The sequence below is a fragment of the Monodelphis domestica genome, chromosome 2 (assembly GCF_027887165.1).
Source record: "Monodelphis domestica isolate mMonDom1 chromosome 2, mMonDom1.pri, whole genome shotgun sequence".
NCBI lineage: Eukaryota > Metazoa > Chordata > Mammalia > Didelphimorphia > Didelphidae > Monodelphis > Monodelphis domestica.
The window spans coordinates 274,706,813-274,731,186 of NC_077228.1; the positions used below are offsets into that span (position 1 = coordinate 274,706,813).

Below are 24,374 nucleotides of genomic sequence, written 5' to 3' on the forward strand. Positions count from 1 at the left end.
GAATTATATAAACACAACTACAAAATACTTTTCACACAATTAAAACTAGATCTAAATAACTGGAAAAAAACATTAATTGCTCATGTGTAGGATGAGCTAACAAAATAAAAATGACAATCTTACCCAAATTAATCTATTTATTCAGTGTCATACCTATCAAACTACCAAAAAACTTTTTTTTTTTATAGAATTAGAAAAAATTATAACAAAGTTCATCTGGAAGAACAAGAGATCAAGAATATCAAGATTATTCCTTCTGGGGGCATGGGGTAGCTCAGTGGATTGAGAGCCAGGCCTAGAGATGGGAGGCCTTGGGGTCAAATCTGTCCTCAGACACTTCCCAGCTGTGTGACCCTGGGCAAGTCACTTAACCCCCATTGCCTAGCCCTTACCACTCTTGATCAGGTGTGATCAAATTCTAGCCTCAGGCTTAGTCTCAAGTCTCATGATGTACTGAATCCAATCAGGTCCACCCTTGATTGTCCTGTCTTAGAGCTCTACCTTGACCTTTAGGCAAAAAGATCAGTACTTAGTACTTAATACTTAGGACTACCATCCACACCAAGGTGTGAATTAAGTCTTGTCCCAAGCCCAGACTAGAATTCCCTGGTCTGACTTCTCGTCAGGTTTGAAATTTCAAAGGGGTATGGATTGGCTTTTACCTCTATTTGCTCAGGCAAGGTCTCAGGATCTGGATGTTGGCTTAGGCACCTATCCGCTCTCTTCCCCAGAAATAAGCAGAACCCAAAGTCAGGAAATAGGCTGTAAAACGAGAAAACAAGAAGCATCCAAATTGTTGAAGAAAAAGTTAATCAAGTTACAGGAGGAAATAGTAAAACTATGCTAGTTGAGGACCTTGACTTACTCCTCTCAGACCTAGATAAATCTAACCATAAAATAAACAACAAAGAAGTTAAAGAGATGAATAGAATTTTAGATTAGATGCAACAGACCTCCAGAAAATATTGAATGGGAATAGAAAAGAATATACCTTTTTCTTCACTATACATGGTACCTTTACAAAAATTGGCTGGTTATTAGGACATAAAAATCTCACTAAGAAATATGGAAAAGAAGTGCTAAATGCATCTTATTATAATATAAGAAAAAAAACATTCAATAGAAGGTCTTTGAAGCATGATGAGAGAACATATCAAAATTTTTAGGTATTTAGGGGGAAATTTAATCTCTGAACAAATCAATAGAAGTGAGAAAGGGCAGGTGAATGAAATAGGCATGCAACTAAAAAATACTAGAAGTAAAAATTTAAAATCCTTAATTAAAAACCAAAGCATAAATCCTGAAAATCAAAGAGATTAATAAAATTAAAAGTAAAAGTCTATTGAACTAATAAATAAAACTAGGAACTAATTTTATGAAAGAAAAACTCCAATGAGAAAGCAAAACCATAGCTAAATTTTGATTAAAAAAAAGATAGAAAACAACATTACCAATATCAAAATTGAATATGGTGAATGTACCACCAAATGATGATGGAATTAGAGCAATTTTTAAGTTATTTTGTCTCCAATTATATGCCAATAAAACTGACAAGTCAAGTAAAATATATGAATATTTACAAAAATATAAACCACTCAGAGTAATAAAAAGGAAGTATAATACTTAAATGACATTATTTTAGAAAAAGAAATTAAACACGCCATAAATGAGCCCCTTCAGAAATAAAAAGACCAGATAGATTGACAAGTAAATCTTACCACACATTTAAAGAACAATTTATTCCAATATTATATAAACAATTTGAAAAAATGACAAAGAAGTCCTACCAAATTTCTCTATGACACAAATATGTTTTTCTTTTCACTCTCTTACCCCTCTTCCTTCTCCAAGACAGTAGGTAATATGATTTAGGTTCTATGTTATATTATACAATTTCCATATTCATCACTTATACAAGAGAAAAATCCACAAAAGAAATAATGTGGAAGATGGCATGCTTCAATCTGTAGTTAGATGTTCTCATTTTCTTCTATAGCTATGAATAGCTTTTTTCAACAAGGGTCCTTTGGAGTTTTCTTGGATTCATGCATTGTTGATAATAGTTAAATCATTCACAAGTGATCATTCTAATTTATTGCTGTTACTTTGTACACGTTTTCCTGGTTCTGCATATGTCTTTCTAGGTTTTTTTGTGATCCTCTTATTTATCATTACTTATGGTGTAATAGAATTCCATTACTATTGGTCTGACATCATAATTACTAGTCCTGCTTTTTTGACTTTGGCTGAAACATATAGCTTCTGTTACAGTCCTTTAGGTTTTTTCTCCCTGCTTTTTTGTAGACAGTTTATTGTGAGATTCTCTGGCTTTTAATACATTCTGCTATTTTCTTCTGTTTTATGAGTGAATTCATCTCATTCACATTCATTGTTATTACTGTGTTTTCCTCTATATTATTTCCCCCTATTTATCCTTCTTTCTCTCTTTCCTTTCATGCTTTCCTATTTTTGTTTATGACTGCTACTCAAGTTCACCCTTTCTTTTGTCTGTTACCTTCCCTCTCCTCAAGCCTTTTCTTATTCTCTTTCCCCTTCTTACTTCCCTTTAAGGTAACATAGGTTTCTATAGCTAACTGTGTGATGATGTTATTACTGCCAATTCCTATAAGAATAAGATTCAAGAATTGCCAGCCCTCCAACTCCAATTTTTACCTCCATGGAGTGTATTGATTCTTACTCATCTCCTCATATGAGAGAATTTACCCCCAATTTTCTCTTCTTGTCTCTTTTCCCAGTTTCTTTCTTTTCCTTACCACTTGATTTTGTTTTTGAATGTCCTTTCATCATATTCAACTTATTCCCTGCTCTTTGTCTATGTATGCTCCTATTCACTGCCCTGATAGTGATAAAGTTCTTGGGTATCTTCCATACCTTAAGTGTCCTAAGTAATTTAGGCATCTTAGTTACTTTATTATAAGTATCTCAAGTGTCTTATTTATCAGGCAACTCTAATTTTAATCCCTGATTACCCTATGCACCTAAAGTACCTTAAGGATCTCCTGTATCATAGATAAATGTCCTAGTTAATACTTTCTAGGAATGTGATCAATTTAGTCTCTTGAATTGCTTTTTTTTTACCTTTTTATGCTTCTCTTGAGTGATGATGAATTTTGATCATCAAATTTTCTTTTCAACTATAGTCATTTTGTTAGGAACGCCTGGAAGTCTTCTATTTCATTAAATAAGTGTTTGTTCCCCTGTAGTATTATGCTCAGTTTCATTAGATAGGTGATAGATGATAGTTCTAGATCCTTTGTCTTGCAGAATATCATAATCCATACCTTCCAGTCCTTTATTTGGGTTGTACCTAAACCAGAGAGACCAAAAACAAAGAAAACTAGAGACCAATTTCCCTAATAAATATTGGTACAAATACTTTAAATAAAATACCAGCAAAGAGATTGCAGCAATATATCACAACGATAATACAATATCACAAGGTAGGATTTATATCAGGGATACAATGCTGGTTCAACATTAAGAAAGAAAATTATAAGCATAATGGACTATATCAAGAATAAAAATAGCAAAATCCACATATAATACCATCCTATTAAAAACAATGAAAGCATAGGAATAAGTAGAACTTTTCTTAAAATGATAAGTAGTAAACACTCAGCATAGCACATTAAGTTTGTGAACTGCACTGTTCCCGAGTTATCATTTCAGTGATTCTTACTGCTAGTATAAATACTCTATAGCTGTGAGAGCCTGAAGGTCTTATGAGACAGTCTGGCATAGGAAGAATTCAGACATTTCCCAAGGAATGTACATCTTTTTTTCTAGGATATGATAGAGAAGGAAAGTCTTAGTCATCTTGCCTAATGTCTACTGCATACTAATCACTCCTAAATTTCGTTTTGTTAAATTGGGCTCATCTTTCTACCTATTGAGATCTTTTCTTGCATCCTAATTGTTTGCTTTTTATCTTTACCAGTTTTAAGTCATCTGCAACGTTAGAGAACTTCAATCATGCCTTCTAGGCCTTCGTTCAATTCATCGACAAAAATGTTGAATAGCAGGGCCTGTGTGAGGGGCAGGGCGAGAATCAGGAAGGAGAACTTTGGCCTCTTAATTTACAGCTGTTTCTTCTGACTCCTTAAGTCCCTTCTGGTCTCTGCATTTGCTTTCCGGTCTTCTGGCTTCCAGCTTAAAAGAAAGATGACCGAAGCCCACCCCACTTTAGGTTACTTTTTTTATACACGGTTGTTTGCATCATATCTTCTCCATTACACGTGTGTTTGTGTGTTATATGTGTTCATATATTTACATAAAATCATGTGAAATCATATAGGAAAGTACATACATCCCTTTTGAACACAGTTGTCTGCATGTTGTCTCCCTTATTAGACGGTGAGCTTCTTGAGAATAGGGACTGGGCTCTGTTTTGTTTTGTTCTCTCTCTTGGTATTCCCAACAGCTAGCCTAATGCACAATCAATATTACTACATATTAGCCGATTCGGGTTTTTTTTTATCGTGTCTGGTTTCAGTCTAAATGTAGTGGGGGTGGGGGCGGGGGCGGTGGAGATAGAGTGACAACAGTGTACCTGGGCCCTACATGTAAATACTGAGAACATCCAGCCAGACTCCCACATTACAAAAGTCTGCAGCATTTACACTGTAGTATTGGGATGGATTTCGATGATTTGCATCTATACCGGTAAGTAGAATGGATCGGATAAACAATAACGGAGCACAGAGTGATGGGGGGAGGGGGCCGACTGACGCAGGATCACAGCCCACACAGGTGCGCGCGCACCCAGCAGCACCCAGCAGCTGGGGGAGCAGGCCTTTCGTGGCGGGACAAGCGCAGAAACTAGCTCAGGCCTACTCCTTGCAACCAACCGCTGCCTGAGCGGTGGTTCACAACTTAAGACGAAGGGCGGGCCCGCTCGAGTTGTCGGTCACGGCGTTCCTTGTCCTCTGATTGGCTACAGTCCTCTGTCACGTGGCCTAGGGCGGACGCATATAAGCCGAGTGGCGAAGGCGGCGTTCCGCCATTTTGTGGACGTCGGGGGAGTAGCGCAACAGCTGCGCGGGGACGGAGCCGGGAGGAGCGGGAAAAACCTAGTCGAGCGGTGGCAGTCGGATCCCCGCCTGTTAAGCCACAGCACCCGGTAAGAAAGAGGGCAGCAGAGCGGGCTGTTAGGTTCTTTTCTGTCGCTGTTACCACCGTCGTAGTCGTGAGGCCCGAGCGAGGGCGGGCGCAGACAAAGAAGCGCCGCCGCCATTTTGTGACGTTCGGCGGCCAGCAATCAGGCTACCCCCAGGACTGCGAGGCTGGTCCTCCAAGGCCTTGTCCAGGGCTAGGGCACCCGGGAAACTCTGGGAGGGAAGTACCTGGGGCTGGGGAGGGAGGATGGATGGGGATGGGGTTCAGGAAGCAACACATCCGGGAGAGGAACCGAGGCAGCCGGGCGCGGCCTCCTCGCTCATGGCGCCTCTACTCGCGCGGCCCGCGCCTCGCTCCACGGCATGTTGATCCTTGGTTCTTACAACCGGCTAGTCCCCCGCTCAGCGAAGCTTCCTTCCCGCGCTTCGTAGGCTGGGAGTGGGGAGTGGAAGGCTTCGGGCCTCCCGAGTGCGGGGGCTGCAAACGGGACGCTCGGCCTGCCGGGAGCGAGCAAGGGAAGGGAGGGAGGGAGGAAGCGAGCGGGCGGGCTAAGTGGCGCGACCGCTTTGTTGGTGTTAGCGCTCCCCCCCATCGGGTCCCAATTAAGTGTGACCCAATGGGTAGAACCCAGATGGATATCTCTTGGGTCCAGCTCAATCCCCACGGAACCTTTCGGAGGCAGCCTTGGTTACAGGCCTGAAACTTGTTGCGATGAGGGTCCGCAGTTATTGTTTTGTTTAAAACTTGTATGAGGTTCTTGGCCCGTTTGTGTTTATCCAAATTTTGATACAGCCTGTTGTAACATGCTAACTGGAAAAATCCGAAAGCTGGGTGTGGCAACTTTTATTCTTAGAATGTGTTTGGACTGGCTTGGATTGGTGAATTGGGAGGCAAAATTTGCTCGATGTTTATTTACAGCTCCCACTTTAGTTGGTGCAGAATCCCTTCTTAAAATCTTTGACACTAGGATTAAGGTTTTGATATGTGCCCAATGAAGTTAAAAATTGTATTAATATTCAAATAGTATGTAAACGTGACAACCTAATAGGATTCAGCATGCTTGAAAAAAAAATTTAAAACTTATTTTCTGTCTTAGAATCAATGGCCGGGTATTGATTCCAAGGCCTAAGCGGGAATGTCTAGGCAATTGGGTTGAGTGACTTGCCCAGGATCACACAGCTGGGAAGTATTTGAGGTCAGATTTGAATCCAGAGTCTCCTGGATTCTGTAGTCTGGCTATCATGGTAATCCACTGAGCTATCTAGCTGCCCTCAATATTTGAATTTCTAAACATAGGCTTGTTAATTATTTCCTTTTCGCTTCCTGTACCTTCTCACCAAGGATACACAAAGCAGTAATGGCCTACTGGTGAAAGGTAGTAGAGAATAATGCTTTATGAAGAGTATTAAAATCAGCATAGATTTGCAGTTTTGAAGTATTTATCTGCAAGTCAAAACAGCAAACATTAAGCACTTTAATTAATTAATTAATATGGAGAAGGCTCTGTACTTGTGGTTGGGGAGGGGGAGACAAAGGAAAACAAATAATTCCTGTTGTTCAGGAGTTCATATTACATGCAAAAAAAGCTTTGTATAAGCAAGGTTTATTGGAGATAATCTCTATAGGAGGGAGGGGTTAAGAAAAGACTTGCTTTAAAAGGAATCATTAAATAAGCCTTGCTTTTGATTATGTTGATAGACCACAGTCTTGGATTACAAGGGCACTTGAAGGCCGGTTTAGGGGTGGGGATCTTGGAATGAAGTGATACTGGTCTTTTGCCAAAGAATGCTTCTGGTGCTATTTCCTCATATATGTGTGCTACTGCATAGGAACATGTAGGAATAATTTCCAGGAGAGAGGTGTGGGTAGTGAGTAGTTACAGAAGAGAATTGGATTTGATTAGACTTTTCTTTGGTATTATATTGGGATGCACTGAAGTTAATAAGTTGGCAGCTTAAGTCATCATACTGATAAAAAAAGATTTCTTCAAATACTAAATATTTCTTACCATTTATTATTGTTTCATTACAGAGATGCATCGAGACTCTTGTCCACTGGATTGTAAGGTTTATGTAGGTAACCTTGGTAACAATGGCAACAAGACTGAATTGGAGAGAGCATTTGGATATTATGGACCACTCCGAAGTGTGTGGGTTGCAAGAAATCCTCCCGGCTTTGCTTTTGTTGAATTTGAAGATCCCAGAGATGCAGCTGATGCTGTTAGAGAGCTAGATGGAAGGTAATAAACATTTAATTATATAATTTCTGTGAAATAATTTTTACTTGTACATAAAATGCACATTTGTACACTAGGAGAAATAAAATACGTTATAAAATTATATTTACACAGATAACCTTTTAAGAAAATCCTTTAATTTTACAGAAAACTGAGGCATATGACATAATTTGTCCGTCTTTGTACAGTTAGTATTGTCATTGAACACTTGATATTCATGAAACTACACAATTAGATCATTACTATAAAAGTGATCAAAAGAAATCATTTGTCAAATTTAGTGCAGACTTTATGTGATTCTTAGCCACAATAAAATTAGCATTTGTACAGACAACCGAACAGGTTTTGCTTCAGATCTTGACTAATTATTTTAGTGACTACTGAAGCTACTTTTTAAAAGTACTATTAGGGTAAGGTTAAAATCATAGCCACCTACTTTCCCTTGTTGCTGTCAGAATTATTTCCTTGTACATTGGGAGCACAACCACTTCAGAAAATAAAGCAAATTAAGATTGGTGTTTAAGTTAAATTTGTTCATACTATGCCATCTAGTGTTCAGATATTCCTATTTTTTAGACCTAGAATACATATGTGCCAACCCATTTAATTAGTATTCCCATTTTATTGCTTCTGCTTAAGCCAGAAGATATTAATCAGTAAGTCTGAATAATGCTACATTAATGTATACTTATGAAGTATAGTTTAAGGCAAACATGATCAGAAGAGTATAAAATTGCATAGTAGAATAAAGTTGAGGGAAGCTTATGAATTGTTTTTAAAGATGGTTTTCCATTTTAAAATGCTAAAATTAAAATAATTTTAAAATGAAGTCATAATTAAGGTACAGCAATCAACAGGAGTAGGTAAACCAAGAACAGTGTTAGGGATTCTAAGTGCTTAAAAGTGAATTCAAAACACAAATATTGTCTACAGTGTTGGCATACAAAGTTGATGAGATATGGTCTAGCCTGATCTTGTTTGATCTTGTAGGCTTCCTTCAAAAAGTGCTCAGCATCTTGGACCTTGCTTTTGCATTTAATATTCTGCCTTGTAAAGTTTTGTCTATTTTAAGCTAGCTCTGCCCTAAGAGAGGATAATCATTCTGAGGGAGGCAAGCCAACTTGTAATTTGACATTTCTTCCCAATGTCTTATAATATAGTAGTCACTTAAATATTAAAATAAGTATGCTTATTTATTTGCAAGTGCTTACAGCCATTTTGCATAAAATCAAATGATGTCAGGAAGGAATAGAGAACAATAGAGTTTCTTGTATCACCATTTAAAGGGCTTTTAGTAGAAAAAGGACTATTTGAAGTCCATACCAGTCACAACTTCTTTTGTGACTCAGTTCTTGAATTGTAAAGTATAATCATACTAGACAGTCTTTCCAGCTCTAAATTGGCAGATTAGGATAAGTTCTCTGGTAGAATGATCTATGTCTGGAATGTTTGTGGTAATTGTTTTCTTTTTAAAGGACATTTTTAATAATGTTTTTCCCCCCCCTTTAAAGAACACTTTGTGGCTGCCGGGTAAGAGTGGAACTGTCGAATGGTGAAAAAAGAAGTCGTAATCGTGGTCCACCACCGTCTTGGGGTCGTCGCCCAAGGGATGATTATCGGAGAAGAAGTCCTCCACCCCGCCGCAGGTACTTTAGAATCAAAGAATGTGTTTAGAGCCCTTGGTGTTAAACCATAGAGCAATCCTAGGAGCAGGTGTTTCCCTAAAGCATGTTGATGGGTAACATCTATTGCTGAGATTCTGAGGTTTTTTATAAAGCAGCCTTGCTGGGGCTATAGTGGGGAGTTTTATGTAAGTTGATGCTGAATGTTGGCTTTGGTCTTTAGGTCACTGTTCAAGTTGATAGTCAGTAACTTCAGTCCTGGATCTATCTTCTTCAAGTTATTTTAGTTCATCTTCTAGTCACATCTTTTCCAGTCTTCCCTTTACTTCAATTTAGACCATTTCCCATTCCTTGACTCAATAATGACAGACTTAACATACAACAGTCTAGCTTTCCACGCAAATGTATCTTTCTACTTTGTTTGCACAATTGTAATATTTGTCAAGAATGTTACAACTGGTGAAGTAGAAATTAATCTTAAAACTATTTTAAACATAGGTCACTTAATAAAGGGGGCTAAACAGGATGTAATTCCAATCATCTTAAGTTTTTCAAACCCAAATCTGAAATTTCAGTTTTGTTTTTTTTTTTTGGTAATTAAAAATGGCACATCACTCTTGGACCCAGGCATTGTTGTCTGGAAGCTATCTGCATCTCCTCAAATCTCCAACATGATTTCTACAGGACTGAATTTACCTGTTAAAGGTGAGTGAAGTCCTTCTTAGGAGATGGGAGTTTGAAACTGCCCCTTCTATTTTAAAAATAAAACAAACAAAAGGCCAAAAGAAAAAAAAAACCACCCCACACTTGTTGCCCATCGTAATAAGATTATATGTTAGCTAATAGATGGTTGTACTGATGGCTTGTTTTTTTCATTTTTTTTTGTGCTTTTTGGTCCATCTATTAATAAAAATGAACCCCGTTACAGAGTCACCATCATGTCTCTTCTCACCACCCTCTGAGTCTGCATTAGCCAGTCAACTAGCCCTTTCAGCGTCATGTGACCAGCGCGCCCCATTCAGCTTGGCTGGTGTCGTTTCACATGACCCAGGCATGGCCAGTCGTCAGGTTGCACCGCCCTTTGGTTCCCGAGCATGCTGTTTTCTCTCAGCCTTCTCTCCAACCTTAACCAAATCGGCAGCAGCCACCTCGACCGCCCACACATTCCTGGCCAATCAGCTCAGCTGTTTATTTACCAAATGTCTTCACAACAACTACAGCAGCAGCCTTCGGCTAACAAAAAAGCAGGAAAAATCCACAACACCCCCTTCGCCAACCAACTAAATACAACGCAACATCTGGCAAAACCTTTTCAGCAAATTCTTCCTGGCCGTCAGTCCGGCAGCCTCACCTCACCATTTCTAGCTTGTTGAAACCCAAAACTAGTAAGTTTTTCCTGCTTATACAGTTTACTGCTGGTTAAAATAAGGAGTAAGCGGCTTAAGTAATTACTTTTCTCGATCAAAGGCTGGCTGTGCATAATTGAATGGTAACGTACAGATATTGCTTGAATAAAACTTTTAAGGGTGATAGGGAACTTTTAATGTAACTAGAACCTCCAGCAAAACTCATTTGCATGTGTGAGATGCCAAACTAAAATTTAATATCTAACAAATTTAGCTTTCCTTTCTAGCAAAATTTTGTTGAATCCTATCACCTTTAAATGGTTTTACTAACAGTTTTCAAAATTTAAAACAATTTTTGGGGTGAAGTGGGCCGAGCTAAGGTAATTTTTTGTAAGCCTAAACACACTCTTAAAATGTGACAATCACAGATATGCAGTTCTAATGTATCACTTAATGGCATCAATATTTACACTGAGCGCGTTTTCACAGTTTTTCACTTTATCCACTTGGTACCTTAAGTCTTGTCATGGACTTCTAGGTTTGCATGGGTTCCAAATACTGGTCTATGGCACTGTTTTTGGAACTACTTGTGGGACTACATTTTGGCGTGGTGTTTGGGTAGTGAAGTTAGTTGACGTGGAAGTTTTGCATTGGACAGATCTGCTGTGAAGCATTCTTTGTTAAAGTGAATTCATGGTTGGAAATACCTGCTTTTCACTTGAGCTTTTTGTTCCTTAATCCTTCTGTGCTTTTTTTGTTTTGGACGATGGGTGCCAGTTCTTCGGCACGATCACTGGGCCCAACAGTGAGATTGAAAAGTTGGGAAATGCCTCACGCCATAAATGCTAAAATTGATGGTGAGCCTAATTTTCCCTATTTCTGATTGTAGATCACCACGAAGAAGAAGCTTTTCTCGCAGCCGGAGCAGGTAAAGCAATTGTTTTGTTTTGTTTTCTTAAAAGGGGTTTTGTCAGTAAATTATTGCATGTTTGTAAGTTGAAGTATAAATTGTTAGGTAAATTAATTAAGGAATTTTCAAAGGATCAGAGGTGATTTCATTGGTCTTTTCTACAAGCTGGCTGTATAGTTTCAACTTGGGATTCTCAAGGCCCTCTAATTTTGCTTCTAACAATTTTTCCAGTCTTACCTCTTTGTCTTGTTTCAGCTATGTGGCCAATTGCTTTTTCCTTGAATTCAACATTTTATATCTTTGCCTCTCCATTTGCACAAATTGCTTCTCTTGCTTGCAATTCCCTCCTTTCCTCTCTGCCTTTCAGGATATATAACTTCCTTCAAGGCTCAACCCAGGTGCTGTCTTCCCATCTGGGCAATCTTCCTTGATTTTTTCCATTTCCCTCTGCTCTTATCTGTATGTATACAGTAGAATTCTAAAGTCTTGAGCAGAAACTTTTGTCTATAAATCTAATGATTGTCATGGTACTTTGCTCATAGTAGGCACTTTAATAAATATTTGTTGAATTGAGCTTTATGTTGTATAAATTAGGTAGGTCAGCTTTGAATCCTAATACTACTGTAGGTTTGAAATAATTGCCATTGAGCAACCATGCTGATTTTTCTTTCCTTTACTGCTTTAGGTCCCTTTCAAGAGATAGAAGAAGAGAGAGATCACTGTCACGGGAGAGAAATCATAAGCCTTCTCGTTCCTTTTCCAGGTCTCGTAGGTAAGTTCCTTAAATAATTTGAGCAAACTTATAGAAATCACTATATATGTGTACAAAGTGATTTCAAAATAAGTGCTTAATATATACAAAATAGACTTTAAAAAATCAGATTCAAGTCATAGGTATTGAGATATAATAATTTTTTTCCCCTTGTTCAGTCGCTCTAGGTCAAATGAAAGGAAATAGAACATCGGCCTTCAAGAGGAGTGATGTACAGGAAGTAGCCCTTCATTTGACAGGAGCATGTACAGAACATTACAAGTTTTGTTTGAGCCTTCATAAGCTCAGTGCATTTTTAAAATGTTTTAGCTGTTAAAATTTGTTTATTGTCTTGTAACGGTGACACATGTAAAGATGTGTATCTGTATGGTTTGAAACAGATCATATAAGGCATGTAATACCAAGAATTTGTTACTTTACAATGTTCCCTTAAACACAATTTTAATTTCTATTGATTGCTATTCAGTTTATTTTGCATCAATTTGCAAATAAACTCATAAAACCTGTAGTGGCCAAAAATGACATCTTGACTGTGTCTTCTGGGGGGAAAATGATAGACCACATTGGAGAGAGCCTTAATTTTTGTCCACAGCAGAGTTCTTTCATGCAACTGCAGTTAAACAATCCAGTGTTTCAAAGCTCCTCTTAGAATAGGCCAGCAGGTAAATTGGGAAATAAAAAACATACTAAAATTAAGACTATTGTTCAAAAGATGTGGCAGTTTTGAGAAAAGAAAACAATTCTAAGTGGACACATACCTTAAGTGAAAACCTTAAGAGGTTTCAAAGATGTTTAGTTTTTCCACTAAGTCATGGATGATTTTTTTTGGTAGTTTAAGCACCATGAGTAAATAACCAGTGATATTCAAAATTAACCATTCACACAATAGTTTTAAGGGTACATTGTAGAGATGAAACTTTTGAGTTACTGTGCAAGATTTTTTTCATGATGTCATTTGTAACATGTTTTGTGAGATCCTTGGGATTAAAGTTTTGGTTACAAATTGTTGCTTAACTTGAATACTTAAAAAGTTTTCCTTGTAGAACCTAATTCAGCCTATGAGCTTGGTACATATGCAGTCCAGGTTTAGACATTCCTATCAGAAGCCATACTTATATTTTTCTTGTTAAAGTGCTTTTGGAGTAATAAAATACTAGCTAGCCTATTTGTGTGATAGCCAGTTGAATCCACTGTTCATCACAGTTCTTGTATGAAAGCAGTTGATTGCACAAAGCTGCTATTTTATGAGTTGGACTTAATTACTTTGAGAGTGGTTTCTTGGTGGGGTGGTTTTTTTCTGCTTAGGTAATAAGTTGTCCACTCCTTAAAAAGAGAAGCCAGTTCAGGGTTCATGATACGCAATTTGCTCAGATAAATAATTCTAGGATATATTTCATTGTAATCCAAATTGAAATGGCCATAAAGGCTTTCAGCATGAAAACAATTCTCACTTAAATTTAGATTGCTTCCATTCTATAAGTTGAGGTCTTGCATGGAAATTTCCAAACTAAGCATCATGATGTAAAATTCACATTATAACTCAAATGTAACAGTGCAGAAAACTGAATAATATGGAGGCATGTTTAACCTTCCTAGATACTGGGAGGGATTGTAATTTCAAACTTTTGTGCACTTAGATTAAATCATAATGCAACAGTTTTGTGGCTTAGTTTCCTTAAATGTGCTTTTTAAAAAGTAGTCGTGGGTGATGTTCTGTTCTTAATATCAGTTCAGGCATTGTGTTAATGAGAGAAAATTCTGAGTAAGTTTCATTTGAAATATGTCCTGAACCTTTATGAAAAATTCAGGATATTTGAGACCTAACTCAGCTTGGGTTTTAAGTGTGTCTCTAGGACAGGATTTTTGCTAACCTCTGAGAAGACCAAGAATTAGCAACAGTAGCAAAATAGTAAGATGCTTGATCTGATTTTAGTTGCTCCTAAAGGAAGCCTTCTAATCCCCCAAAAGAGCTAAACTGAAGAGTGGGGGAGAATTTTACTTAAAATGAAGCATACCTTTTATTCCACAATGCTAAAAGCATTTTGATATTCTGCTTCTTGACTTGGGTTGGGGAGGTCTCACTCAGATCACACCATTCCAAGGTGGGGGTTTCATCTTGGCATATACCCCTCAAGAAACCTCACCTCATGGTTTAGTCCTTCAGACCATGAAACCTTATTTGTTGCTATCCAAGGACTCCTTGAAATATATGGGCATGTCCTCCCCATATCCCCCAAGAAATGTTCCCTTGAGGTATTTGTAGTATAATATGCTTTGGGATATGTAAATCTGCATAAGTTACATGACTTCACTTTTGTCTAAAATAAAGAGCCAGAAATAGCTTGGGGAGAAACAAGCTCATTTTTATAGCATGTTACTTATACAATCCTGGGAAAGACATGGGCTCAAGGAGGACAACTTGCATAGCATCACATGACTAGAACTGGATTGGATTCAAACCCACTTAAAAGCTACAGGCTGCCTTTGTGCTCTTCAGTCATCATTAGTTATACTAGGTGATGAGATACAAAGTTTACATAATTCCCTGTTGTCAAGGAGCAAGCTTCTATTTAATTGTCCCCAGCATTAAAATTTTTGAGAAAGTAATCTTTAAACTTGGAATTGTGAGGCAATTTAAACTACCATGTCAAAAGTTCAATTTGCAGTATACAGATTAGAGTGTCCACTAGAGGTCACTATCTTAATTTTGATTCTAATTGAAGGAAGATTTTTATATTTTGTAATTCAAAACTCAGATATTTATGCATCTTAGTTGAGTGTTTCTGTGCTGCCAGTTCTGTCATTCCCTTTGTGACTACCCTGGGTGTATGTAAAGCAAATTTGTCCTGTGTTGGATCATTTGATCCCAGATGGGGCAGTGGGTAGAGGCAAGGAAAGGACTTAAATTGACATGAGTGTGTGTTCTTAAATACCTTGTATTTGTAATACTTGGCACTTTTTGGTCCTCACTAATATCCTTAAGTCATACCTTTTAGTTCCTGTTGAAATTGGGACTTAAACCCCCCTGTCTTGTGCTTCCCTGATTTCAGATTTGCATAAGAATATATTTGATTAAAGTTATTACTAAATGTGGGGGAACTGGCAAGTATTTTTATTATCAAATTTAGTGCTTGAAGCAATTATGTGATGATTAGTTCCTCAATGAGAAGGTTTATGGGATACATTGCTAATTACGTAACTTTTAGTTTCCATTTTTGCTGTTTAAAATAATGTCTGATTATTAAAATAAAGCTTTAATATAGTTCAATACAGGCTTATTGCCAGGTATGTAGTCATAAGGAAGCCAAATATTTAAGATGCAATGATTGCAAAAATTGTGCAAGTATAATAATAGTGTCTTATCCAGACTGACATGCTTACTTTTAGAGCTTGGACCACATTATTGAGCAAGTCCTAAACTTTTGATAATATGAAATTAACCTAGATTCTTGTTCTTCACCCTTGAATTGCAGTTTAGTTCCTGATAATTGCCTTATTCACAGTTTCTGGTGAAATGGCTTGTCTTCCTTGGAAGTCGGAAGAATTAACAGTTTTTCTGTAACCCAAAAGCTTACATTCTAGAAGGAAGTTCAAAAATATGAAGTGTGGTGTTGAAACCACTGAGTTTGTATTTTTCTCTTTCCATAATAGTTTATAGTTGTTGCAAGCTAAAAAGTCAACTTGATGACCAACTGTGGAGTGAATAAGCCTTTATGCATGAACCGAACGAACTAGGCAGGTTCCTAGACAACTGTCTACTCCACGTCTCTACTTGGCAGTCATTTCAGCTTATGTATTTGACACTGCTGTGAGGAGATACAGCGTTTACTTGGAGAAATCTTTGTAATATTACATAGTACAGGAACTAAAGCTATAATAAAACACAAGCAAAATCTGGTGCTGAATTAATCATTTCAGAGGACATTAGTAATATGAAGATAGTGATCAGATTTGTCCTTGTGTTAACTAAAGTAAATAGTCTGGGTTTTGTTTTTGTGGGATTGTAAGGAGGGGAAAAGAATACAAAACCATCCTAACCCCTGGCATCCAGTGGCTTTTGTAATGGGCAGTAAATATGTAAATATGTCAACTATGAAAAGAATCTTAAGAGAAAGATTTTCAAGTTCCAAATTGAGTTTCTCAAACTTAAAACATTTTCAGGACTGTATAGAAGATTGTACATTAGATTGTCAGTATGTACTTATGAATCTTTGTTGGCATGCTATCATGTAGAATGGTATGTGAAATTGAGGAAGGTTGCTTTCTATAAATCCTTTTCATTGAGATCATGAGCTACAGCATTTTATTTTCTCTCACCACCACCATCTAAACAATCGGGGAGAAAAACACCCTTGAAACCTGCAAAAGTTAGACAAGACATCCCCACGTTGGTCTTGTCCAAAAATGGATGTTTAATTCTTCGTGTTGAGTTCACTTGTCAGGAGGTAGGTAGCATACTTCAGTTCTCTGATAGAATTTTTAAAATCTTTCAGAGTTTTTATTATATAAAAAAATTGTCCTTGGTTCTATTTTACATATAAACCATCTCATTTCTCTGAAACTACTTTTGTTCAGAGTACATTATTCATATGCTATAATTTATTCAACCTCTCCCCAATTAATGGACACTTTCCATGGATTCCCTTAAGTTTCCTCTTACTGGCTACCACAAAAAGAGCTTGTGCCTAATGGCACTAACCAGCTGGGTTTCCTTGGAGAAAGGTGATAAGCTTTTATACCTATTATGTTGCCAAGCCCTTCAAAATATTTCATTTGGTCTTCAACCCTGGGACAGAGGTCTTGTTATCCCCATTTTATAGTTGGGGAAACTGAGGCAAACAGGTTAAGTAGCTTGATTTGGGTTACATAACTATTTGGCTGGATCTAAACTTGGATCTTGGGCTGCCTTTCTGAGCTGATGCTTAAGTCAGTTTGGGATCTGTGGGTTGAAGGGAGGTAACCCTGAAATGACCTATTGTATTAGAAGGTAGCACCTACAAGTATTCCTTGAGTGCCAAGTTATTAAACTTGATGTGATATGGTTTAATAACAGTGATTGCTTTGAGTAGAAAGTGGTGCATTCAAGTAGATCCTGGCAGACAACCTCATTTTCTTGAATTTTGATCTTGACATCTAAAATCCATTTGAAATGTTAAGTAGCTATTAATTGTACACCCAGCTTTAATCTGGATATGCTATGGGGCATACAAAGAAGTCTGAATTCTTACCCATGAGGTTCTTGTAGGCATAGGAGGAAAGACCAAAGCAAATTGTATATGACTAGAGAACACTTTTAGATGTTATTCAGATTGATGGAGAAAATCAGAGAGGAGGTGTTCAGTTTCTGAGAAGGAAACTTTAAACCCAAGTTTAGGATTCAGTAAATTTATCCTTGTTATGTGTCATCTTGTGGGGTTAACCATCCCGTCAGTTTTGTGCCACCTGTGGATTGACCTACTTTACATCAACTTTTCCATCTGAGAAAAATGGTCATCATTTATGGACAGAACTCCTTGTACTCTGCCAGAGATTTTCCTCCCAGGATAACAAACATTGCTCTAGTCTGGTCATGCCACCAGTTTTGCGTCCATCCACCTAAATACACCATGGAATTTATAACTTCCGTATTTGTCTTTTAACACTTGACTTGCAGAAATGCAAGTATTCTAAGGCCATAGCGAGCATTCCTCTAATTGTCAGAAAAGGAAATGGTTTAACCTGGCTTGTACTTTTAAAATTAATTTTTGTTCATATCTTGTTTTTACTTAACCTAAATTTCCCCTTTCATATCTGTCACCTTTAAAAGATTTTTTAAATAAGCAATACCAGTCACATTTTTTAAATTAACATGCAGTATTCTAGACCCTTTAGTCATCTCTTCTGCAAGAGACAGGAGAAATAGAACTTGTCTTTACTGAAAGTTGGTATGTAATTTTGACTGCCCTATCTATCACAATATTCAAGGTAGTCGGTTTAAACTTAACCTGCCTCTGAAGAAAATGTTTTTAAAGAAATTGTAGTATTTGCTCATCTGTATTCCCTCTTCCCATTCTTTGGAATTTTCTCACTCCTTGAGGTCAGCCTACAAGCATTAACTGCCTAATCCCTACTACATACTCTTCAATTCAGGGACACTTGTCTCCTGACTGTCCCACAAACCGAACACTCCTGCTTCATTAATTTTCTCTGTTCCCCAGCCATCCTTGGAACTCCAACTTGCTTGTCTTACTATTAAGTTGCAACTAAAATCCCATCTTGTCTTTCCCAACTAACTGTAAGTGCCTTTCCTTTGATAATTATTTCTTATTCTATATATAGAATAAGTATATTCTATATACTATAACATACATTTTTCTTACTGTGGCATTGTATGTTTTTGCATGTTGTCTCCCCCATTAGATCACAAGCTCCTTAAGGACAGAGATTGGCTTTTGTCTCCTTTAGAATCCCTAGCACTGGTACTTAAGCTCATTGATTACTTCATGCCATGTACTAAGCACTGGAGATAGAAAGGAAATGACAAAAATTGCCTTATCTCTGCCCTCAAAGGAACTCACATTCTAATGGGAAAACACCATGCAAACATATAAATTTTAGATTTAGAGAGATTTAGATTTAGAGAGAATCCAAAGGAGGAACTAGGGGAGGAAAAGGAACTAAAAGGGGGTTTGGCAAAGATTTCTTACAGAAGACAGGATTTTAGCTTGAGACTTAGAGGTTGGAAGGTATTGATGAGAAGGCATAGAATTCCCCGCAGCCAGTGAAAATGCATGGCTTTTGGGGAGATCTCCAGAAGGTATCCAGGAAACAATAGCAGAGAGGCAGGTATTGATGGAATAGATGGAGGATAATGGAAGTTCATTCTCCATCTCCAGACTATGACATGCAAGTTAAAGAAGTAAACCATCCTGTTAGCCCCATCAGCAGTACCTCGAGGAGGGTGCCGCACATGTATTCAGGTGCTGGGCCCAGAATTGAGTAACGAGATCAGATTGGGTTGCCAGGAGTGTTTTCCAATGATCTGAAACTGCTTCTGCAAAAGACCACGCCCTTAAATCTAGTAGTTGGGTGTAATCATGGTGGAACACCATGATTTGGGAAGAATTAAAATTGCAGATGAACCAAAGGACAGCCCAAAATGCAGATAATAAAAGCTGCTTGAGAGTGGTTGGTTAAAGGCTCTGGGGGAATACTTGCATTCCTGGAGGCGGCGGCAGGCTAGTGGTGTCCAGAATGCTGGATGCTGACACATGCAAGAACAACATCATCTCCAGTTTTCATGGGGAGTTACTGGGCCAACATGGATTCTAAAAAAACTACGAGCTTTTTTTTCCTTTTTTTGTTTACAGTTTCTGCATTACCAGGCACTCTTCTAAGTGCTAAGGATATAAAAAGAAAACCAAAAAATACAATAATATAACAACTTGGGAACTACTAGAATTCTCCATCCTGGTCCTGTTGATTTTTTTTGACTTGCTACAGTGAAGAGTCAAAGTTGGTAGAGGCAGCTAAGGGACTCATTGAATGAGAGAGACCTCAGATACTTCCTGTGTGGTGCTGGGCAAGTCACATGACCCCCATTGCCTCACCCTCACCACTCTTCTGCCTTGGAACCAATACCCAATATTGATTATAAAACAGAAGGTAAAGGTTAAAAAAAATTAAGGAAAAAAGCTCAGTAACTTATTTGCAATCATACAGCTGATAGGTGTTCAAGCCAGGATCAGAGCCTAATGTTTTCCTTAGCTTAGTAAAAACTTCATTTCCACATTTCTATATCATCTGATTCACTCCAATATTCAGTGGGTAAGAATGTGAAATGAAGGGGGAAAAATACTCTCTTGATTTAAAGAAGCGGTTAGCAAAGCGAGCTCGGTGGTCCACTGGATAAGAGTACCCAGCCTGTAGTCAGGAAGACTGATCTTCCTGAGTAAAGTTCTGGCTTCAGACTCTTACTAGCTGTGTGACCCTGGGCAAGTCACTTAATCCCCATTGCCTAGCTCTTTCTACTCTTCTGCCTTAGAATCGGTACACAGTATTGATTCAAAGAAGGTAAGAGTCTCAAAATATAAATAAGTCAAAAGCAAAATAGAAGCTAAGGGTTGTGAAAAATTAAAAATAAAACTGGTTGTGGTAGTAGTGAGTTGTATTAGGTGATCACTAAAATCCTTTCCTTGAGTCAGCTAGGTGGCACTGTAGATAGAGCCCTGAGTCTATCTATAATCAGAAACACCTTAGTTCAAATCTGACCTTAGACACTCTGGCTAAGTCACTAAATGGCCTCAGTTTCCTCATCTGTAAAATGAGCTGGAGAAGGAAATGGCAAACCAATCCAGTATCTTTGCCAAAAAAAACCCAAATGGGGTCACCGAAAGTCAAATGTGACTGAAAAAACCTTCAGTTCTAAGTCTTATCTTCAGAACGCCACCAAAGAATGAGTATGTTTGGTGCCTGAAACAAAAAGTATGGGTCTTTAGGGACTAGGTGTTTCATGCTATTCTCACCACATCTCATGAAAGATAAACTGAGACCTTCAAAGCAATAATAAAACAACCCCAAGAAGAGATGAATGAAGAAGGGACAAGTATCAAAATCAGTGACCCATTTGCCCCATGCTCTTGGGCCCCACGTCCTGTCAGTTGACAAATCTTAAGATTCTATCTCAACATTTATTGCAATGGCATCCCCAGTCTCCAATCCATTCTGCCAAATTGCAAAATTCTTTTTTTTGTTTGATTTTTTTTTAGATGCACTTAATTTGTTTTAAAATTTTATTTATTTATTTTTAAATATTTTCCCACATTTACATGATTTATTTTCTTTCCCCTCTTTCCTCTGCCTTCCCAGAGCTGACAAGCACTTCCTCTAGGTTGTACAAATGTCACTTGATACCTATTTCCATGTTATTCATTTTTGCTATTTGCTGAAGAGTGATTTTTGTAAGGGCTAACCCCCAAATCACATACCCATATGTGTATGTGTGAGATAAGTGATGTCATATGTTTTGCTTTTGCATTTCTACTCCCATAATTCTTTCCCTCAATGTGGATAATATTCTTGTACAGAAGTCCCTCAGGAGTGTCCTGGCTGGTTGCCTTGCTACTAGTAGCAGAGTCTATTACATTGGATTGTACCACAGTGTATCAGTCTCTGTGTACAATGTTTTCCTGGTTCTGTTCCTCTCGCTCTGCATCACTTCCTGGAGGTTGTTCCAGTCTCCATGGAACTCCTCCACTTTATTATTCCTTTGAGCACAATAGTATTCCATCACCAACATATACCATAATTTGTTCAGCCATTCTCCAATTGAAGGGCATCCCCTCATTTTCCAATTTTTTGCCACCACAAAGAAGCGCAGCTATGAATATTCTTGTACAAGTCTTTTTCCTTATGATCTCTTTGGGGTACAAACCCAGCAGTGCTATGGGTGGATCGAAGGGCAGACAGTCTTTTAGTGCCCTTTGGGCATAGTTCCAAATTATCTTCCAGAATGGCTGGATTAATTAACAACTCCACTAGCAATGCATTAGTGTCTTGATTTTGCCAAATCCCCCCCCCCCCCCCCCCCCAGCATTCATTACTTTACTGCCATATTGGCCAATCTACTAGGTGTGTGGTGGTACCTCAGAGTTGTTTTGTTTGCATTTCTCTATGAAAGATTTAGAACACTTTTTCGTGTGCTTATTGATAGTTTTGATTTCTTTATTTCAAAATTGCCTATTCATGTCCCATGATCATTTGTCAATTGGGGAATGGCTTGATTTTTTTTTGTACAATTGACTTAGTTCCTCATAAATTTGAGAAATGAGACCTTTGTCAGGTTTTTATAAAAACTTTTTCTCAATTTGTTGCTTCCCTTCTAATTTTGGTTGTATTAGCTTTGTACAGAACTTTTTAAATTTAATATAATCAAAATTATTCATTTTACATCTTGTAGTGTTCTTTACCTCCTGCTTGGTCTTAAATTCCTTCCTTTCCCATAGATCCGGCAGGTATACTATTCTGGGTAATCTTGGTAGAGGATGAGGATGTAAGATGTTGATCTAAGCCTCATTTCTCCCATACTGTTTTCCAATTCTCCCAACAGTTTTTGTCATAGTGGGCTCTTGTCCCAAAAGCTGGGATCTTTGGGTTTATCAAACACTATCTTGCTTCTGTCATTTACCCCAAGTCTTCCATTGATCCACCCTTTTATCTCTAAGCTAGTACTATATAGTTTTGATAATCACTACTTTAGAGTATAGTTTGAGATCTGGTGAAGCTAGGCCTCCATCCTTCACTTTTTTTTTCATTATTTCCCTTGATATACTTGATCTTTTGTTCTTCCAGATGAACTCTAATAATTTTTTTTAATTCTATAAAAAAGCATTTTGGTAGTTTTGATAGGTATAGCACTGAATAAGTAAATTAGCTTAGGTAGGATTGTCATTTTTATTATATTAGCTTGTCCTACCCATGAGCAATTGATGTTTTTCCAATTATTTAGATCTAGTTTTATTTGTGTGGAGAGTGTGTAGTTGTGTTCATATAGTTCCTGAATTTGTCTTGGCAGGTAGATTCCCAAGTATTTTATTTTGTCTAAAGTGATTTTAAATGGAGTTTCTCTTTCTAACTTGCTGCTGGGTTTTGTTGGGAACATAGAAATGCTGATGATTTATGTGGGTTTATTTTGTACCCTGCAGATTTGCTCAAGTAATTGATTCTTATAGTTTTTCAGTTGGTTTTCTTAGATTCTCTAAGCATACCATCATGTCATCTGCAAAGAGTAATAGTTTAGTTTTCTCATTGCCTACTTTGATCCCTTCAATTTCTTTTTCTTCTCTAATTGCTAAAGCTAACATTTCTGGTACAATATTAAATAGTAGTGGTGATATTGGGCATCCTTGCTTCACCTTGATCATATTGGGAAGGCAATGGGGGGGTAAGTGACTTGCCCAGGGTCACACAGCTAGTGTCTGAGGTCAGATGTGCACTCGGGACCTCCTGCCTCTGGGCCTGATTCTCAATCCACTAAGCTATCTAGCTGCCCCCTTGCTGATGGTTTTAAATAAATACTATTTATTATTTTGAGGAAAGGCCCATTTATTCCTATACTTTCTAGTGTTCTCAATAGGAATGGGCATTGTATTTTGTCAAAGGCTTTTTCTGCATCTGTTGAGATAATTGTGATTTCTGTTAGTTTGATTGTTGATATGGGCAATTATGCAGATGGTTTTCCTAATATTAAAGCATCCTTGTATTCCTGGTATAAACCCCGCCTGGTGATGGTGAATCATTTTGCCTTTTCGCTAGTATTTCATTTAATATTTTTGAACCTATGTTCATTAAGGATATTGGTCTATGGTTTTCCTTCTCTGTTTTTGGTCTTCCTGGCTTGGGAATCAGTACCATATTTGTATCATAAAAAGACTTTGGTAAGACTCCTTTTCCTCTTTTGTCAAATAGTTTATAGAGTATTGGGATTAATTGATCTACTTGTGAATCCATCTGGCCATGGTGATTTTTTTCAAGTATTCTATTTCCTCTTCTGTTAATCTAGGCAATTTATATTTTTGTAAATATTGATCCATATCACCTAGATTACCATATTTTTTGCCATATAATTGGGCAAAATAGTTTTTTAATGATTGCCTTAGTTTCCTCTTCATTAGAAGTGAGATCACTCCATAATATACTATTAATTTGGTTCTCTTTCTTTTTCTTAGAATAACCAATACTTTATCTCTTATTTGTTTTTTCAAAATACCAGCTCCTAGTCTTATTTATCAAAATTCTTAGAATGACAGCTCTATGAGCAACTGAATGGCCCAGTGGATAGAGCTCTAGGTCTAGAGACGGGAGGTCCTGGTTCAAAGGTGGCCTCAGACACTTCCCAGCTGTGTGACCCTGGGCAAGTCACTTGACCCCCATTGCCTAGCCTTTACTGCTCTTCTGCCTTACAACCAATACACAGTAGTGATACTAAGGGGTAAGGTAAGGGTTTTAAAAAAAGAACAAATGAGAAAAAAAAGAATACCATGTAGGGAGCAGCTGGGTTGCTCAGTGGATAGAAATGTATAGACTACAGATGGGAGGTCCTGGGCTCAAATCTGGCCTCAGACACTTCCTAACTGGGTGACCCTGGGCAAGTCACTTGACCCCCATTGCCTAGCCCTTACCACTCTTCTGCCTTGGAGCCAATACACAGTAATAATTCTAAGACGGAAGAGAAAGAAATTATTGAAAAAAAATTTCAGCCGAGTGTCTTCACCCCAAATCACTCAAAATTTATTTCATCCCTTCCGATTATTTACTTCTCTTTGAACTTGTTACTTCTGTCTCTATTTAGAATGGAAGCTCTTCAAGGGAAGGA

At 37.7% G+C, this 24,374-nt stretch overlaps 1 protein-coding gene and 1 long non-coding RNA gene across 4 annotated transcripts in view; one reads left to right on the forward strand and one right to left on the reverse strand.

Moving 5' to 3' along the window:
* LOC103094191 (uncharacterized) overlaps nucleotides 1–4,314 on the reverse strand; it is a 49,606-nt gene extending 45,292 nt beyond the window's left edge. Inside the window, exons 1-2 of one of the 2 annotated variants that reach the window (XR_462454.3) lie at nucleotides 3,956–4,314; nucleotides 3,100–3,328 (exon numbers count right to left, since the gene is read on the reverse strand). This is a non-coding gene — a long non-coding RNA (uncharacterized LOC103094191). The remainder of the gene's footprint in view (nucleotides 1–3,099; nucleotides 3,329–3,955) is intronic. The other variant, XR_001628251.2, reaches the window with a different exon arrangement.
* A 686-nt stretch (nucleotides 4,315–5,000) lies between these two features.
* On the forward strand, nucleotides 5,001–16,306 carry SRSF3 (serine and arginine rich splicing factor 3). 2 transcript variants are annotated; one of them, XM_001369963.4, is made up of 6 exons: nucleotides 5,001–5,140; nucleotides 7,168–7,375; nucleotides 8,884–9,018; nucleotides 11,230–11,268; nucleotides 11,936–12,022; nucleotides 12,181–16,306. In XM_001369963.4, the coding sequence occupies exons 2-6, from the start codon at nucleotides 7,170–7,172 to the stop codon at nucleotides 12,206–12,208; spliced, it is 495 nt and encodes a 164-aa protein (XP_001370000.1). In that variant the 5' UTR covers nucleotides 5,001–5,140; nucleotides 7,168–7,169; the 3' UTR covers nucleotides 12,209–16,306. The 2 variants fall into 2 exon arrangements, with proteins under 2 accessions (XP_001370000.1, XP_007483848.1); XM_007483786.2 differs by lacking the exons at nucleotides 11,230–11,268; nucleotides 11,936–12,022; nucleotides 12,181–16,306 and adding an exon at nucleotides 9,622–9,790.
* Nucleotides 16,307–24,374: the final 8,068 nt, after the last annotated feature.